At 38.7% G+C, this 19,637-nt stretch overlaps 1 protein-coding gene across 15 annotated transcripts in view; it reads left to right on the forward strand.

Moving 5' to 3' along the window:
• The first annotated feature begins 1,391 nt into the window (after positions 1-1,391).
• Positions 1,392-19,637, forward strand: part of BRSK2 (BR serine/threonine kinase 2) — a 315,828-nt gene continuing 297,582 nt past the window's right edge. For all 15 annotated transcript variants that reach the window (XM_056354309.1, XM_056354311.1, XM_056354312.1 and 12 more), the window contains exon 1: positions 1,392-1,840. In XM_056354309.1, the coding sequence (XP_056210284.1) occupies positions 1,747-1,840 (94 nt within the window). In that variant the 5' untranslated portion in view covers positions 1,392-1,746. The remainder of the gene's footprint in view (positions 1,841-19,637) is intronic.

Raw genomic sequence — 19,637 nt, forward strand, 5'->3', positions numbered from 1 at the left:
GTGGCATAGTCTGGAAGTGAGTAAAGGTGAACCACAAAGAGCAAAGCAGGGGAAGGTCAAAGCAAGTGTTGGGGTTTTATTACCTGAGGAGACGGGAGGTTTCAATCCGCTGGCCTGGTTTCCTCTGGCCTCCTCATCTTGTAAACTCCTCTGAAACCTGTTGGGTAGTTGTGTTGCCTGTGATACAGGTAAAGAGCCATTTTCTAGTTTTACTCCCATTTACATCAGCAGCTGCCATCAGTAGATACAGGTATTAAAAAAAAAAGGTGAATTTCCTTCTTTAAAAAAAAAAACCCAAACAATGACATAGGCTTTTCTTTCAATGAGCAAAAGATAATGATAAGGCTTGTTCAAGTTTTGCCCTCTCTTTACAGCCACTTTCTTTTACAGGCTTGTCAAGGCTTCCGTCTCTGACTGAAGAATCCTTGTTGTGTGTCGTGTCTCAGTTACAATTTGATAAGAGTATCTTGACCAGTTTTCTGTCTGGATTGGAGCAGAGAAGAGAAGGTAAAAATGGAACTTGTGTATGGTAATGGTTTCAGCTTGATAGCCCTGGAGTCTGTCTGAAACTGTTGTATGGTCTTGAATCCAGAAAGTACATAGGCTTGTGCCAAACCTGAAGCTTATCTGCAGAATCTTTTATTTCATTCAACTCCTTAAGCTCTGAAGGTTAAACACAGGTACCTGGACAGAAACAGTGAAAGTTTTCTAACACTGCTAGTATGGAGCCTGTGGGTCTGGGAATTAGTTCCTTTTGCCATCCAGTCCCTGAATTTTCTGCTGTATTTCCAATTAAGACAGTAGCCATACAATTTTTGATCTGGTCATCTAAGGACCTGAAGTCAATTTGCTCCCATCAAACTCAAAAGCAGGTCCCACTGTGTTCAGTATTTACAGGATTTGCCCTGGGTTTTTTCCTATCTTTTTCCTATTTGCCCCCCCTAAAGACTGTCTTTTTAAAGGGTAAAATCCACAGAGTATGTAGGTCCTCCAGAATCAAACAGAATCAATTAATTTCTCAAGCCCATTTTCAGTAGTAGTGGGTTTTTTTCTTTTTCTTTTCTTTCCTATTTCCTGCCACAATTTCAGCCTTTCTTTAATACTCTGCAAGTACAGCTGCATAGTGGAGTATAATTCGGAGGAAAAAAAAAAAGTGTATGTTTGGGTCTCAAAATAATATACATATTAAACTATATTTAATTGTGCCTTATCAATAGACCGATAAACTTAGGTGTTTGCTGTTGCCGTTAATCATGATGCTCTGTAGCAGGCAGAGGCAGTAACTGCTGCTGATGGAAAAGAAAAGGTAGTGGAAGGAGGAGGGGAGAAGGAGGTGGGAGACGAAGGGATTGGCTGCTTTTAATGTCAGTCACAGCTGCGGGCCCCAGCTCTTCCGCTGCTCTAGCTCTGGCTCTCCCTTGAACAGCTCCTAGAGAGAACAAGGCGTGCGGAGCTCGGATCACCAGCATCATGCTCCTTGGGCTTGGATCGTAGATCCCCCTCTTTGAACATTGAAATAACTCCGTCGTCCATCAGTGTCCCAGGCAGACCCAGCAGGAAAAGACGCACGTGAGAGAGAGAGGAAAGAAAGAGGAGGAAGAAAAAAATCTGCAACCAAGTGGACTAAAGCAGAGAAAAAGAGTGCTTTGCTTGCACAGCTGCAAAGTGGGAATTTAAAGAACTGCAGAGAGAGAAATTCCAGCTCATCAGCACATACACATTGCAGAATTACAGATCCAGGTAGAAATGACATCAACAGGGAAAGAAGGCAGCGGAGCTCAACATGCACAGTATGTTGGACCCTATCGTTTGGAGAAAACCCTAGGAAAAGGACAGACAGGTTGGTTCTTTTGCAGCAGCACCGGCGCTAGAGGGAAGGTGCTGTAGCAGCCAGTGAGGTGCTGGGGATGGGATATTTGAGGGTTCAGGTTTTCCCATTTGCTATTTTAGTGGAGATAATATTCATAGGGGATTTTTGCCTTTATTTATTTTTAATTTTAATTCTTTTCTTTCTTTAAAAAAAAAAAAAAAGCCCAAGATGCTTTATGCATTACTCCTGCTAATGGGTGTTGTTCTGATGACAGCCAGAGTGCATGCAGAGGAAAAAGATAGATGATCTGCTGGTGGTGAATTTTCACATCAATTTCTTCGCTGCCCTACTTAGGAGCATTTTCTTTTAATCATATTATATCGAAATGAAAGGTTCACAGCCTGTAGTACCGAGGAGGTGGTGGTGGTGGTAGTGGGGGAGTCACCAGCAGTATTTCATGACATCATGATTGAAAAGGGTGTAGTCCTTAAGGTGCAGTTGGGGGGGGGGGGTGTGTGGGGGGGGAAATATGTACAGTATGTCTGTGGTACTGACTGCTGTGGGTATTTAGCAAATATGGATGGATGGGCTGGTGGTTTTTGTGGGTAGGGTCTGAAATAAAAGAAAAATAGAGGATCAGTGGCAGAATTCATTCTGGTTATGCTGTGTTTTTGTAGGAGGGATTGGGGGGGAGGGGAGATTATTTAATTATTTTTCTTAAAGCTTGTTTATGAAACTCATCCCCAGCAGATTTTTCTGAATGGAACAATGGTAAGAAATATTAAAAAGAGGAAACAGAGTGGAGGGAATTAGCAGAGAGCAGGTGCTTCTGCCCTACATGACATAATTAGATCCCTTAAATGCGTTCAAGATCTGGACTTACTGTTGCTTGCTTGGATAGTATATTCACTTCAAGGGCAGGGGAGCATTAATTGGAAGAAAAACCCTTGAAAAGAAGCCCAAATGTCTGTCATATTATTTTTATTTTTTTTAGTAACAGGTGAAATAAGCGATGGCATTGGGTTGGGAGCCCCCCGAAAGTGGATTGATACTTGAGATTATAATTTAGGGAAAGGGGAAGATCAGCCATAGGGGGGCTTCTTTGGGCATGTGGGTGTTAAGTGTTGTTCATTATGGTGGGACAATAAAACATGATGCATTGTGGTGTATTTTTTTTTTTTTTAATAACCCAGCCGAGCTTTGCCCATCTGTTGTCTAAAGGATTTAATAGGCGTTTCCATCCCCAGCTGCTGCCTCTGCTCTGCCTGCTTCCTCACTGCCCTGCGTGGCAGCAGCTCTGCAGTCCGCAATTTTCTTAGGGACACAGTCAAAATCCAGATCTTTCTCTGTAAGAAGCAATGCTCTTCTGAGATGATTGATTATAACCCCCCCATCCTTCCCCTCCTCTTCACAACCCCATAGCAACCGTTCAGAGACATGGATGAAGATGACATTGTCTTCTAGTGAAAGTGACTTTTATTTATATTCCATTTTTTTTCAAATCTCTTCAGTGTATCAGCTGCTGAAGGTAGCTTCTGTCACTGTTTTGGTTACCACCTTTATTCTTTGCATAGCTGAATTAGCCCTTACTTCTGCAGCTGTGTTCTTACTAAAATCTGTTGTGATGATGATAATTAAAATAATTTACCTAAAAATTGCAGTATATTGGTAACAAAACTGCTCTATTTCTGCTAGTAATCCTTTCCTGGGTACTCCAGGTGATCAAAGAGCCCACTGTGGATGACAAATTCATTTTTGTCTTCATCACCATTTCCTTTTTTTTTTTCTCTCCTCACCTTTTCAGCACCCCTCCCTCCCCTTTAGATAGAATTGTATCTGAAGATTCCTGAAAATACAGCTGCATTAACCTCTTGCTCCATGTCTTGTAGCCTGACATTGTGGTCCTAAAGGGTTATCTGCAGCTTTGGTTATTTTTTCTCCTCTCTGCTAATCTTCCTATCTTCCTCCTAAGTGATTAGAGACGTGGGGGTGGAGGGAGAAGAGGATGTATTTAGAGGCTTGCTGCTGTTGGCCTCTGCAGTTTTTCAACCAGCTAGACAAGGGTGAAAGTTTCCTTTTGCAGTTTTACCATATACCTGATCTTTATAGATAAGCCTCTGCTGTTTGCACACATGAATGCACATGAAATGCACAATGCATGGTGTCATAGAAGCTGGAGGTGGGGGGAAGAGGAAGAGAGATCTTAAAAGTAGCTGATGTCAGCCTATGTCTTCCTTGCTATGCTCACCCTTGATTAACGGAATAATGCACTGAGGTGAAATCTAGCTCTGTATTAAACATATGTGGCTAAATATGGAAATATGCCTTCTGGTCTTCTCGCATTTTCTGTGCTAATCACATTTCGGAGCATGCAAAATGGCATGAACAGTGTGTGGTACGTAGCTAGTCCTCATCCTGCTTGTTTCGGAGGGTAAGCAGGCAACCTGCAGCATTTTAGGGAGAGGACAACAAGCGCAGTATGAGGGCCTGATTCACCATAGTATGTTGTCATGGTGTGCAACTTTGAATTTGGGTTGCAGTGGCGTACAGCTGAAGAAAACAGTGGTTATAATAATTCCTTTAGAGCTTGACTTTAAGGCTTGCAAGATTAAGAGCTGATGGCTTGGAATATTTTTTTTCCCCCAAGGGGATGGGGAAGAGTGAGAAATAAAATCTGGCAAAATATAATGATGAATAGAAAGAAAGTGTAAGTTGCATTGCAGAGTCCTATCTGTTTTGCAGTCATCTTCATATTCATAGTTTTTATTTTAAATTAAAAATTATTGATTCTCTAAAGTTATTTGGGATAGTCAGGTCTAGCTTTGCTCCCAGATACATTAATATTATATGAATGTGTTAGTCACTCTTACCTGCTTTTACTGAGATCAAAAGAAGGGGGTTTTGGGAAGGAGCGTGGGTTCATAGTTCAGGGCAGACTTAGAAAGGGTACCAAGAAGGGAGAACTTAACAGCAAGTGGAACTCTCACTGGCTTTCTCTCTGTGAAGTTCTCATTGATTGCCACCTTAGTACCTGTGAAAAAGTGTTTACCAACAGCAGCCTACTGGTCCCTCCAAGAAGTCCAGTTGCTCTATCTGGGACATTAGTGGAACCTGGTAACATCTGGCTGTGGGTGGGCAAAACTGATGCAGAAAAGCCTTCAGTTTGAATTGGGGGGTAACAACTGTTTTTGGAAGCGTTGATTAGAATTCAAAATCAGGTATACCAAATTTGTCCTGAACGGCCTTCTGGGCTGGTGTGTCAAGCTTGCTGAGGGTGACTGATGCCACAGAGAGGATTATGGCCTCTTAATCAGAGAAGCTGGAAAAGGGCTACACAGGGCAGTGCTGAAAAATGTCTGCACTTAGCTCTTTGCTGGTAGTGGGAATGGTAGAGAAATGAAGGAAAATTATTTTTAATAATGAAACATATGAATTTAATGTATAATCTGAGTACTGTAGTAAGATGGTTTGCTTTTGTAGTAGGTTGAATTCAGAACACCTCTCGTTTGCTGCAGCTGAAGGACTAGCTCATGGAATCTATATTTGGATGATTTTGCAAGAATACAAAAGGCAGCATAATCTTAATTATTGTACTAAAAAAATAGATTTTATAGAACTGTCAGTGTGAAAGTTTATTATATATACATGGATGTTTGGGGAAAGGGTTGGCTTATTTAAGTTTCATTGATACATTCTTCTACAGTTAATTATAGGAGGCTTTCATTGTAATTAAGAGTAATGAGCAAAGGATGTGTGTCATGTTACAGTAACACATGTGGAAACAGTGTGCCTTGAGAAACCCCAGTCCAGCATGATCATGAAACGCTATTTTAGTTAGATCTAACAGAGGCTTTTCTCCATTTTCCACTACTTCTCTGTGAAATCACTACTTGCGTATTCCTTGCTTTATTTTTTTTTACAAAAAAAAATCCACACGTGTCTTTGTTATGTGTTTCTTTTGGCCTTATTAACCTGTGTTTTACCCTTGAAACTCTTAAGAGTAATTCATATTGACTATAGTGAACGAGTGCAAAGATGAGGAACTGAAGTGGAGGGCTTCAGTGTCTGGGAGGGTTTTCTTGTGTTTTCGTGTGATAGTCGCTGCACAGGCTTCAGCATCATTGCTTGCTATGGCACCGACTTAATGTCTAGTTGAAATTTCCAAAATGCTGCTTTGTCTACAAGCAATAAGACATTGGCTTTAAGTGGGAGTTACCCTATTCACTTTGAAATAAACTCAGTGAAAAATTTCTTGTTGCTGATCCATTTTGTCTTGTTCCTTTAATTCTGTTTTAAGCCAGTCCTGCAGACATTCAATACAAAGAATCCTGTTTGAAACTCACAGCAGTTCAACCGTCACAAAAAGATGCAGGGGGTCCCTTTACTGCATTCTATACCATATAACTTGCAGTTATTTTTCTGTATAACATGTTAATTATATACGAGCCATCAATGAGGTCTTCTGCAGTATGCTATTGGGTTATGTAAGAACAGGAATCATTAAATTTGAGTCTTGGTGAATTTGATAGCATTTGATTTGGTGAGAGCTTAAACTGGATGTTTCTTTACAGCCTTAACCACCTGTTTCCATGACATCAACCGAAACTGAAATCTGTTAATTTTTTTAATTTGTCTTTGTCAAATTTGGTTGAAATTGAAAGCTTCAGATCTATTTGAGGGGGTTTGGTAGACAATGTGATCTCCGAAGTTTGGTTTCCTTGGGTAAGTAGGCTAAACAAAGTATATCCTTTTCATTCATGGTACTGAATTTTTTTTGTCTGGCCCAGTGTGTTGGATCTAGAGAGAATCTGGAGTACAACTTTATTCCGTTCAGCTGTCTAGATGAATATGTCATTATAGAGGTGTAAATCATTGTAGTTCCCCCCATGGCCTTTTTAAACAAACAAGCAAGCAACAAACCAGTATATGTTCTATTAATGCTTTCATATATGTATTTTAATTTCCTTTGTAAAGTTTCCTTCAAAACAGCAAATCGGTACCCTTTGTCATGACGAGTCTGTGAAGATTTAAACTATTATTAATCATAGAAATAAAATATTGCAAGCAATACTGTGGGCAGTAGAGGTCTTAAGAATGAAATTTTGCCAAAAAAAGTTATGTCATAGTGACTTAGACTTGATGGATTTTCCAGTAACGGTTATGAGTTTTGAGAGATTTGGTCTTTCCTTTATAGACCTTTGATCTGATTGTTCAGAAGTAGTTTGCCTACATTACTGACTGGAGTAAACTAGTATTACCAGGCCGCATGTCTGAACTGCAAAGATATCCCTTTTATGATTTTCACTTTTTTTTTGTTTTAAAAGCAAATTCCTGTTTGCTAACTACAGTGAAAATGATTTTTAGCTTCCATCTTTCTGCAAACTTTGCAGAGGCATGCCATTAGTCCTTTACCCCAATATCAGTAGCAAAATCATTATGAACTTGTTGAGATAGGAGTAGGCTCTGAATGATTGTTTTTCTTTGTAAAGCGCAGTAAGCTTTCTCACCCAAGAGTTGTTAAAATTCAGATGCTGTCAAATGAGTAGGCCTGTATGACTATTTATATACCAACATTTCAGACACAAGCACAAGCTACAGAAGCAGTGATTTTACAAATAGTGTTTTCGCACTGCTCAAGCACTTTTCTGCTTTCCATCACTGCTCTGATGTCATGCTGCTACAGTGCAAAGGGCTGCATTAGAATATTGAGAGAGGTTGGAGAAATTAAAAAAGCTTCTCAGTAGAATTTACCTCTTGAAAGGAATTCTTTCTGATGTCTAGAAAACCTGTGATTCCTTGAGAAGAGCAAACATAGCATTTAAAGTGGGTTCTTGCAATTCATGTTGTAAATTGAGTGGAGCAGCCAGTATATGTTTTGTATTCTCTAACATTGCAGTATTTTTCAGTATACTGTACATTTATTCCATATATTTATTTTGGGAAGTCTTTAAAACTCTGTGCTTTAGAGAGTTAAACAGCAATTTCAGTGGCAATAATAAATATCAACCTCAAAATTATTAGGTAGATAATAGAGAACAAATGTAGGTGATGAAAGAATCCCAGCTTTCAGTAGAAATTTGAAAGGAAATGAGAAATTTGGAAGTAATGCCCTCTGAAGTTAGAGACATTGCATGAGGGATGTATAATGCATAGAACAGTCAAAATAAGAAGAGGTGGAAGCCTAGATACAGATTTCCATGAACGTAAAGGCAGAGACATAAATGAATGTTCAAGGAGTGCTCCTCTTCAAATGCTGAGATACTGTAAATTGCCCTTGTGAAGTCAGTCAGTGTTTTAAGTTGAGCTGACTTCAATAGAAAGATCATAAGCCCATGATAAATAAGTAAGGGTGGACTTTTTTGTTTGATATGGGTTGTTCTGTTAAGAAATATCCCAAAGAAATTTCCTTGGTTTCTTTTAAACAAACCCAAAATGTTTAGCAAGCCTAGTGAATAATACTGTTCATTCTGCTTATGAGTTACGAGGAGATTGTTCCTTTTTCAGTTTATGCATAAGCAGTACTGTTTTTCTCCAAAACATCCATAACGATCTGCAGAGTAACATGAATAATTTGTTGTAAATAGTGTTCTTAACGAACTTGAACAGTCTTCACTGGGGTGTGTGTAAATGCAGAGTGATTTTCTTTAAGTTCTTATTTGTTTTGGATTTTTCTGGTAAATGACTACTTTTATCTCCTTTCCCCAACTTTCTTACCTCACTTATGGATTGGGTGCACTTTACCTATATCAAAAGATTTAAATTGTACTCTTGAATGTAGTCTGTTGGATATGCTGCATAAGAGCATTACATTCTACTGGGATAGTTGTACGAGCACTTCCAACATAAATATTTGCGAGCGTAAACTGAAAATGTAGTTTTCCGGGACAGTTTGGACATGATTCCCATGAGCACCCTTGCCTGGAAGACGTGAAGTTTTCCAGAAGGGTTTTTTAAAAAGCACACAAATGTGATCGAATCAAACTTACTTAATTTCACATGAGTACTTTTAGAGCGTATTACTAGTGTTCATCCAGTTCTGTTTGATTATTCTATGTTTAATTTTGAATAGGGGTATAACATTTTTATTAATTAATTTAATTCTGTTTGCAGATTAGAAACATTACTGATAAAACTCTGGTAAAAAACATGGAAAAAATCCACCTAGAAGATTTCTTTCATTGCTTCATAGCTTTTGAAAATTGGGTTTAAATGGAGTTTAGGTGGAACAGTGGAAACTGTATTGGTTCCTTTCATAAACGTGTATTAATTGCTATTGATGTAGCTGCAAGCATTTTTTTTCTTGAATGCGTCATTTGTGGCAGAGATCCCTACCCAATCGCCAAAGTCCTGTGGACTGTATAAACAGGAATATACTGCTGCTTTTGCAATGACCTTGGGATACAGTTTTTAAAGGATAATAAATGGAAGTGTGTTGTGAGACTGAGGATAAAGAGCAATATGGACAGAGAAGGTAAATGCTAGTGTTTAAACAAATCCAGGTACATTCTCTTGCAGGTGCTGTTGCCTTCGTGGTAGTGCAGACTAACCTTCAGGCTGGTGCAGGTAGCTGATGGATAGTTAGTGCTGGAGTGGGTAGAATAGAATACTTACCTTGCATTGTCAGCGCTCTGTTTTATTTTGATAAAATTATTTCATTATTTCCTGAAGGCCACATAGATCATTGTCAACTGACATAAATTAAAGTAGCCCTAAAGCTGCCCTAAATAACTCTTTCACAAAGTTGTAATGGCTGAGCTTACTGTTTTGCATCCCATAGCTGTGCCAGGCAGTTTCTGCCTTCTGGACTTCTGCTGTTCCTCCTCTGTCTTTCTTGAAGAAAGGTTATTGCATACTTGAGAGGAAAAGATATTTTTTTTTTTAATTTCTTGTTCAAATAAATCTTTTTAGCTTGGGGTGGTGGAAGGGATGAGGTTAGACTGGAAGGGACCATTCCTTTCTGGCTTACTGCTGGTAATGGGCTGCTTTTTTGTTTCTTATCTAACATCCACTAATTGATAATCAGTGATTTGATAATTAAAGAGTTTGGAAAAAAGTAGATAACTTGCCACTTAAGGACAAAAAGAGATTATTGCTGGTAAAAGCTTTGCGCCAATATTTGCAACATCACCTGACGGTAAATGGGTTAATACAGGGTGCAGGGGAGAATTGAGGAGAGAAACCAGAATCAAGTGGCTTAGGGTATGCAAGTGCAACCTTTTTTTTTCCTTTTTTTTGCTTTAGTATTCCAACGCGATGTGGGAATGCATGATATTTCCAGCGAAGTGCTTAACTTAAAAAATAAATAAAAAAGTAGATGGAAAACTGTTTTCAGGCATCCATTTAGAAAGTGCTCTTCTGGCTGCCTGCTTCTACTTACAAAACGACATACTCTATATCCTGAGGCTCTTGCTGTTTAGTTTGCTGTCTTTGGCAGTATATGCTTAATGTGGAAGAAAAATAATCAGTGTGATTTTTTTTTAATAATGTTTACATTACATACGTGTTAACAAGCTCTGCTTTTGCAGTGTCATTCCTCTTGTGTGTTCAGCCTTATGTGCCATAAACTGACTGCCCTTGTCATTTAGCTATTAAAAGCACTATTGACTGGAACAAAAATAATGGAGGAGCTGGTTTCTGGGAGAAGCAAAGGGGTCTGGACCAAAAATGTGTTAATTTCTACTGTCTGTCTAAAGCCTACTCTTAAAGCTCTCAAGTTTCAGTCTGCCAAAGGTTGAACAGCAGTCCTTTAGCTGCCGGTGAGAGTGTACCAGGTCTTCATACTGACCCAGCAGGGAATGTTCATGTAATTGCTTGGCTCTTTACCTTCTTTAACTCTTTTTCTTAATTATTTTATATGTGGCTAGCCACATAGGCGCTAGATTTCTACACAGAGAATCTTCTTGGAAAAGTGGTTGTTTTGTTGCCTTGGTCCAGGATTAGGTACACCATAGCCCAGGTTCGTAATGTTGGTTCTTCTGCTCTGTGGTAGTATAATTTATGAGAAAGTGGGACCAGCAATAACATATTTGCAGCTAAACATGACCTGGTGATTGTATGATTTCCTTTTTTCTAAATTTTATTTTAAAAACCCCACAATATTCTGCTCTGATAAAGTCTGAGCCGTGCTAGGACAAAAACTTGTGGTTTAATTCAAATGCAATAAAACACTAGTCTTAGCAAAGTCAAGTAGGAAAAGAAGACTTTTCATTCCAAATCCTTGTTGTATGAAATGCACTGTGTGGGATGTTTTAAAGTTTCTCATGTTTTTTGCTGACTGTTTGCCAGCTGAGGGTTGAATTACTCATTATGCCAGCCATTCACCCTGGGTAAGTTTTATTCATTGACTGTGTGAATTTCTTTTAATAACTGTGCCCTGTCCTTAAGATTAAGGAATAGATTTAACTCTTGGATTTTTACATTATTGGAATCTCTTAATTTCTTCTAGTGTTCTATTGCAAAGCTCTCATTTTCAGGTTGTGAATGATGGGTAGCTTGGCTGTCACATTGAGATGACCTGCTGTCAGCAGGTACAGGATTGCTCTACAGTTTTACTTTTGAAGGTTTTCCTTTTGGTCATCTGTGTTTTGGTTTGGTGGTTATTTTGGGGTTTTTTTTGGGGTGTGTGTGTGTGTTTCTTTTTGGGTTGTTTGTTTTTTTGTTGGTTTTCTTTTAAACTTCCATGTTGTTTTGACCCTTCAAACTGGAAACTGGTCAAGGATTGGCATCCTAATCTAGAGGATGCTGGACAGGTATTAAGTTCTTTCTGCAGCTGCAATCTCCTACAAAAAATGAATGAAGACTTTAGGAGGTATTCTCAGAAAACTTCTATGGATGTTACAGTTCCAAGAGTGAGCCCCTTAATAATTTCAGCCCTGTTCAATTAAGTTGATGGTTATTGCTAGAAGAGCTAGTAAAAATACTCTTAAGCAAGAAAATAGCCTGTTTCTAAATAAGCATAGGTTACTGTTGGAGATTATTTTTTTTTTTAACTGTATGGTCATGCTAGACTGAAAAATAAGATACTTCTAAGATTTTTTTTCTCCCACTACTTTTACAGATGCACTGTCTTTGGGAAATTAGCACTGATGGACTGTGTGTCCTTGGAGAATTATTTTTCTCTTATATTTGTTGTGTCCACTACATTTCATGTGTCTTGCCTACCTGTTGAACTGAGAAGAAATTTTGTGTTACGTTATCTGCCTATAATCCCTTTCATGGTAAGGCACTAATCTTAGTTGGGCCTTTGTGTGTGTATAGGAAGTTCCACTTAAACACAGGAAGAGGTTTCTCCACTGTGAGGGTGGGTTGAACTTGGCACAGGTTGCCTAGAGAAGTTGCCAAGTCTCCATCCTTGCATATATTCAAAACCAGACTAGATGCGGACTTGAACAGCCTGCTTTAGCTGACTCTGCTTTGACCAAGGGTGTTGGACTGGATGATCTTCAGAGATCACTTCCAGCCTCAACTCATCTGTGTTATCCTGTGCAAGTAAACCATAACTTATTTAGTGAATGGTGGAACTATGGATCTCTTGTTTCCTCCAGTTATGTACCCTGTATTCTCCTCCTCCTCCTGTTCTCTCTCTTTGTCTCTTGGGCTAGGTGAAGACAGTGTTTGTGGCTCGTCTGGAGCTGTCTGCTGCCTGTCCATCTCTTTTTTTCGTTCTTTTGGAATACCTTAAGGATTAAATCACCATTATTCTTTCCATTGTGGGAGCAATAGTTTGAATCTCTTATTCCCCCCCCCCCCCAAAAAAAAAAAAAAAAAATATCAGCACTTTCCATGAGATATATAGAATCTTAGGGACTTCCCTTGCCCTTTGACTTGATTGAAACTTGCTAATCTGTTCTGGTGTTATGGGGCAACTGCAGACAGACAGCCTGAACATTTGATTTTTGTTTCCTTAAGAAATCAGGTTGAAGCAAAGCTGTTCTAAACAGCACAACTTCTATAATCTGTGTTTGGTTTTGAAGGCCATGAGATGTTGCTATGGCAGATTGGGATTGCTGGAAAACAGCTACTCTTCAGATACTGTCCTCACCTTGGTTGAGGACTCTTAAAGTTAGGAGGAAAAAGTGATGCTAAACCAGATGGTGATTTCCTGATGCTGGGGTAATCCCCAGTCAGCTTGATAGGCTGGATTCCTGCTTACTTTCTGCTGCTGGAACAGTGCAAAGCAGGGAGGATTGCAGCTAGAACATGGTCCTTTCTGCTTGTGAGCTGAGCTCAGTGATTGGGGAGTGTGGGAAGAAGGGAGCCCTCTCTGCATTTCCTCCATGTATCCATTTTGGTGCAGTGGCAGTATTTGAAGTAGTCCTTTCCTGCAGAAAGCTGAGAGGAAGACTGAGAGCTGTTTGTGTGTTTGCAATGCCTGTCTGAACAAAAATCGTCACCAAAGACAAAGCCACATATTATATTAGGACTTGGCAATGGCATAAGCACTATGGCCCTATTAAACGCAGGCATTTGTTTTGATGAAAAGACATGGCTATGAGTGGCACAGCTTTTAAGATTCCTTATACTTTGTGAGAACCAGCCTTAAGTGTTTTTTCATTAGCTTTTCAAACTAGTTAAATCTATACTTTTTCCCATGTTTCCACTCCTATAGATCAGTAAACTTGATTAAAATCAGTAATTATCAACAACAAAGATCTGTCCTAGTATTTCTGGGTTTTGTCCTGTGTTGCTTTTCTTCTGGGTCTCTGGTTTATTTCACTGCTCATATTTATGAAAGCACATCTCTCTTGCTTCTGGTTGTTTCCTGACTGTGCTGAAGTCATTACTTAGTCAAATTCCCCACTCTGTTACATCTATGTAGTCCCAGTGACTTCAAGGCCTTGCTAAAGTTTATCTGAGAGGGGAGTTTGACCCGTGAGTAAGCTTCTCATTGATGGCAGTAGAGGCAGACCTCCGGCAGTGTTCTAGTTAAGAGCAGCCTAGGAATACATCTCTGCAGTGAATATTCAAGCAAATTAGAGCACAGAGTGGAATGAAACTGTAAACTAATTCAATTCAAATTGAAAATACAGGCCCAGCATTTTACAAATTACTATCTTTAGTCCTTAAAGCAGAAGTCTGTCCTGCTCAGCTATGAGACAAATAAAGGCAAGCAAATGTTTTGATACTTTGAGCAGTAATCCTTCTCTTGTATTCCGCACTTACATATGCCGAGATTACCTGACCAGTTTGTATTAAGTTTCAGGATGAAAAAAATGTCTTTACCTTTATCATAACTTCATCTTTGCTAGGGAAAGCAACAACCAGGCTGCTAGCATGGTTGGGACATTTGCCATCTTGTTACCAGCTGGCTTTTCCTGCTCAAAGGAAATGCTGCAAAAATAGGCATGGTTTCTGGATCTGTGTCGTAGTGCTGTCATCACCATTACTGTTATCACCATTGAATCAGATGAGTTACAGCCAAGAGCCTCTATAGCTCCACCAACGTTTATTTATTCTTAGTGTTTTGGCACCTGTGACTGTGGAACCAGGTGGTCTGTGGACTACTTCTCAAGAATTCATAAAAAAATAGATTAGAATAGCAAGCTTAACATCATGTGTACTGTTCAGGTGTCTACTGCAAATTCCTGAGGAGTCCACGAGAGGGGAGAAAACTGTGAGTCATAGGCCTTTTTCTCCTCATTGAACTGGTGGGAATTGAAAACGTGTCAAGGCAAAGTATCCTGATCAAAGGCTAAGTCTTCCTTGCAGTCAGAGCTGGAACTCTAGCACCGGTGGATAACACTATTATTTTCTGGCAGAAGCAGCGGTGAAAATAGGGCAGTGCAGCCTGTCTTGATGGTTGGAGAAGTGTTCCAGAGCACTTAAGAACCTTGCCCTGTGGAGAAGTCCAGTCATCCCCATCTTTACCTGATTATTAACATGTACCAGTTGTGCCTTGTTTTGCTCTCTTGATAAACCCTGCATCAGCTACAAATCAATATGGTATGTCAGATGTGGATAAACTGAGCATTTATATATGCAATGCACTGTACACTGTGTCTATCTGTGTCTTTGTTTCAGACTTGGACTTTTTATATACAAAATGCCAACCTTGTGCTTGATCCTGTAGAGTTCTCATTCTGATGTTGAAGATTATTCTGTACCCTAAAGGCCTGTTGGGTTAGAGGTATGCAACTTCTCGAATGCTGCAGAGTCCTAGCTGGGTCATTTCTTGGGGAAAGAGTAATAGAGGCATGTACAATACAGGCTCTGTTCACGTCACTGTGCAGTTACAAGGCAGATATTCAGGAACAGTAACTATCTAGTCTTCACTGGCCCTAACAGGCTCAGCCATTGACTTGGGGTGGAGCCATTGGCAAGTTAATTTATCTTTTCTTTTCTTTTTTTTTTTTTTTTTAAATTCCATGGTGCCCTGCTGTAAAACTAAGATAATGCTTGACTTCCCTTTTGGGACTGATGGGATTAGCCAGCTAGTATTGATAACTTTTTCAGAAAGAAAAAGCAGCATGGAAAGGCCTGGGATAATCCTACCGTTTAAGCCTAGTGGTTGTGTTGTGTGTGGTTTGTGTGTTTGGTTTGTTTGTTTGTTTGTTTGTTTTTGCAGTTTTTGTTGGGTTTTTTCGCTAGTATTTAGTTTTCGTAACTTCATTTTATTTACTGTACCTCTGTGGATTTTCGTCTCCTGAGGATACGCTGGACCATACAGCCTGATCTGTCCAGGTGATGATACCTGTGAGGCTTTCTCATGTTGTATTTGTCATCCATAGCTTCTCCATTTGATTATTGTAATATTGATACATAAATGCTGAAATCTCTGTGGCTGCAATTTAGAACTGAAGTTGTTTTAACTATCTAATAAAATAGAAAAATTGCTTTGATGTTCACATTTTGACAATTTGTGGCTATGCTGACTTTTGTTGCTTCTTTCCTTAGGGACATTTGTCCCTGATCTTGCAAACAAAATGTCACAGAGTAAAACTATGTTTGTATGATGCTGTGTGTTCTACTTACAAAAGATTTATAACTTGGTCACTTTTATTTATGCTCCCATGGAGCTGGTAGAATTATACTGCAGTGGTAAAATGCAGCAGTTTCATTTTCCTGCAGGCAGCAGCCCTCTGGTGGTGTGGGGTTTTTTCTTTCTTTTTTTTTTTTTTAAGTCATTGGAAATTCTGACAGACTCAGAGGAGCCTTTAAAAATGCTTCAAATTAAGCTGACACATAGTCCCATATCTCCTCTCTTTTCCTTTCCAATCTTCACCTCATCACCACCCCCACCTAAATTTGGAAGTAGAATGTAAAAGGCAAAGCAAGATTAATAAATAAACCCAGTTGATAATACCAACAGTCTTATTTGGCAAAATGATATTTACCAAACGCTATTTCAGTAAGCTTCAGCTTCCAGAACTATTGCCTGGAAAGGGTATAGGTCGATGTGAAGTGGGTGGCAAGGCTTAACGGGTTATTCTAAGACTGGCTGAATTGTTAGGAATGCAGGCATTTCTGAGGAGGCTGCTGATGAACTTGAAAATTGAAATATCAAAGAATTTTTTAAAGCGATGACCTTACTAGTCTGTTATATGGGTGTTAATGATCGTTATATTGCAAGTTACTGCCTGAAAAAAATGTTTCGGTTAATGGGGAAGGAGAATCTTCTCATCTGTACCCTAGGAGTGAATTTTGCCCTTTTGCTGGTATGAGTTTTAGCTATCACTTGAGTCCCACTTAAGACCTATTTCAGTTATGTACTTGGAGGTAAAAATGGGAGTTCAGAAAGTAAGATAACATAAAATATTACTCCTTACTTTTTTTGAGATGCTAAGTCAGAGTTACGTGCAAATGTTTTTTGAAATTATTAAAGTTGTGCCAGGGATGCATTTGGCTTGTTCCCTTTCCAGGACTACAGTAAATGTCAAAATCACGCTGTATCTGCAGCTATGTTACTGCGTAAATACTCTGTAGGAAGACTTATAATTCTGTTATGATTGAAGCCTGAAGTTGTATTTTAAAAAAACCCAAACAAAACAATAAACCCCAAACTTTTAAATTAATTCTGTGCAGCTTCAGTTATTATTTCTGAAGCTTCAGGTTTTAGGGCAAATAATTCCAGTTAAAATTAGTTGTTTTAAAATGCACTGATTTTTTGACTGTGGGGTTTAAAATCTACTGTGTGTCTGTAAAATGAAACTAAAGTTACTGACTAGGTTTGTGTATTTGGTTTTTTGTTTTGTGGGTTTTTTTGAGTTTTTTTTACTTGTTGTAAATAAGGCTAGTGGGAATACTAAGTAGAAAACATTAAGATGTAGAATAATTTCTGTTACTTTAAATGGTAGACAGTGGTTGTAGCCTGTGAGCCTTTCTCAGTATTTGGTTGTACTTTATACTGTGGACAGCAGATAATAGAAATCTTTGGCCTTACTGGATAGTGCTTCAGATCACTTGTAATATAATTGCTAACAGTTATCAAAAGACGTTTATGCCAGCTAAGATGTATGATGCAGAAGTATTGTTTCAGCCACGATACTTTTAGGGGTGGAAGTCTTGATTTTTTTTGCCAGTTTTGCTGAATTATGAAGGCTGTCCAGCCTAGAGCAAGCATCACTTGCACAGTTTGGGGTCAGAGTCTGTTCCATGCAAAGAACTTTCCCTGTAGCTTTTATGTTAAAGGGATAGTGTCGACTTCTGAATTTTAATTCTTGCACTTAACATAGGGTGAAAAGGAAGCAAAGTGAAAGGGAAAAGCTAGAAAGAAGAAAACTCCCCATCCCCCTGCCCAGTTACCCTGTCACTGATCTTAAAACTGAAAGCTTACTTGTGATTTTCCTGCTCTTAATTGTAAAGAAATACATTTTTGAGTAAATCCACTGAAGACTGGAGATAAGTTAGTGTAAAAATAAGATGAAGAAAGGGGAGATTTGGCATCTCTAAATGTTAAAAATTCAGTGCTTTTGTCACCTTAGAGCTATCTTTTTTTTTTTTAAACATAAAAAGAGAGTGGTAGTAGAGGTCAAGGCATCTCTAGTTCTTAACCCACAGCCTCCAAAACGTGTTTTTATATTTGCTTATTTGACTTCTTGTTTGTGATTTAAAACATACAGTGTTGTAACACACATTGCAGTAGGTTGCTGGTCATTTTTGGGAGGCAGAATAAAGATTGTTGCTTGCTCAGGCATGGCTTAAAAAGAGAAAAGAAAAGGAAAAAAAAAAAAAGACCTTGGCCCCTTTGTATCATTTTTCTTCAACATGCTTTTCAAATTGGTTCTGAGAGGCCCAAGCTAAACATTATGCCATTCAGTGGAGTTACAAACTTTTAAACTGAATCCATAAACATTGTAACAATGCAAAAGCTAGCACAAGTGTATTCACTTTTTAAAAAAACTAAATTTGCCCTGTCTTGCCACAGCCTATGATAGTTGAAACCTTTAAATATATATATATGTATTTCCTTTATTTTTGTTGTAACATTTATTTTTAAAATTTAATTACTAGGCTGGGGATGAGGTGCAAGTGAGTCATATTTCAATGAGAAAAGCAAAGTACCTCCACCCCATCTTGGTTGTTCCAAATACTCAGTATAGTGAAAATCTCAAATTATGATTGTTTCCAGCCTAAGAATGAATTCAGGTGGTTTGTGGCCACTGCTGGAGTTGTAGGGTGTTCAACTTGGTGAAACTTTTGGTTTGATTCCAGTGTAGCTACATGTATATCCTAGGAGGAATTAAATCTCCAAGACTTTATTCCCTAGCCTTAACAGAGAAAAGCAGCTATGATTACAGTGTCAGCAGCCTGTCTGAAATGCACATTTTCTTCAATTTCCTTTTATCTCTTAACCTGCAGAGTACTGAGATTTCAAGTATTTAAAATTCACTTGTGCTCTTACTGGCTGTGGTTTTGTTCTGCGTGAGTTTGGTCGTGCAACCTTGGTAATTTTTTGCCATCCTAATGTTTGTCATGCTGTGAGGTTGCATAGATGTGCTGTTTCACCATGTTTTTGGAAGTTGTGTAATGTGAGCCAGTTAATGTGCAAAATACTGTTTATATATCAGTTTAAAAGTGACACATTTCTGTCCAGAAGTTTTTGGTTTCCCCTGGTTGTAACAGGCTGTTTTACATGAGTCTAAACTTCTCCCTGGTCATCAGATCTGTATCATTTTATTTTGTTCAGAGATAGTATTTTACAAGAAAATTCTCACATAATGATGGGTCAGATTTTTATTCTTTCTGCAATTGTGGTTGGTTTGGGTTTTTTTTTAACTTTTCCTGTTGCAACTCCAGTGCTTCACTGACAATTTCTTTGACATGTCCATACAAGAGTCACCACACTGAAGCTGGCAAATGTGTGCTGCCAGAAAGCTGTTCTAAGTGAGAATATTTTGTAGCTGCTCCTTCTGAATTAGATGTAGGCTAAACAACTTCAACAGAGCGGACCATAAGCATTAAAGAGTATAGATAGAAATATTAGTCAAATGCAATTTGTTTATAAGCTGTACCAAAAAAACCCCTGTTGCATTCTCTTACTGTGAACTGTGATGCTTATTTTAAATGACATATATTGCTGAATAGAAGCATTTAGTAATTGAAATGTAAGTGGGTGACTAACAAGCAATACATATGCAGCAGCATTTTTTTCTTTCATTTAGTGTTTTCAACAAAGCCTCTCTCTGACTCTTATAGTAACAACTATTGACAGTATTGGAGGTAACTTTTTAGGTTTACTTATTCTTCTGATGCTATATTAAACCTTGATTCTTTGGCATTCAGCAAGTCAGTGGTATAGGATCATCTTAGTGTTCACCCTTTGATTTTTCACTCTTTCCCTGTGGCAACTTTCCCTGCTGGATGCATCTGGATTTAGCTTGATTCCCAG

Source organism: Falco biarmicus, chromosome 10, assembly GCF_023638135.1.
Source record: "Falco biarmicus isolate bFalBia1 chromosome 10, bFalBia1.pri, whole genome shotgun sequence".
NCBI classification, from domain to species: Eukaryota; Metazoa; Chordata; class Aves; order Falconiformes; family Falconidae; genus Falco; species Falco biarmicus.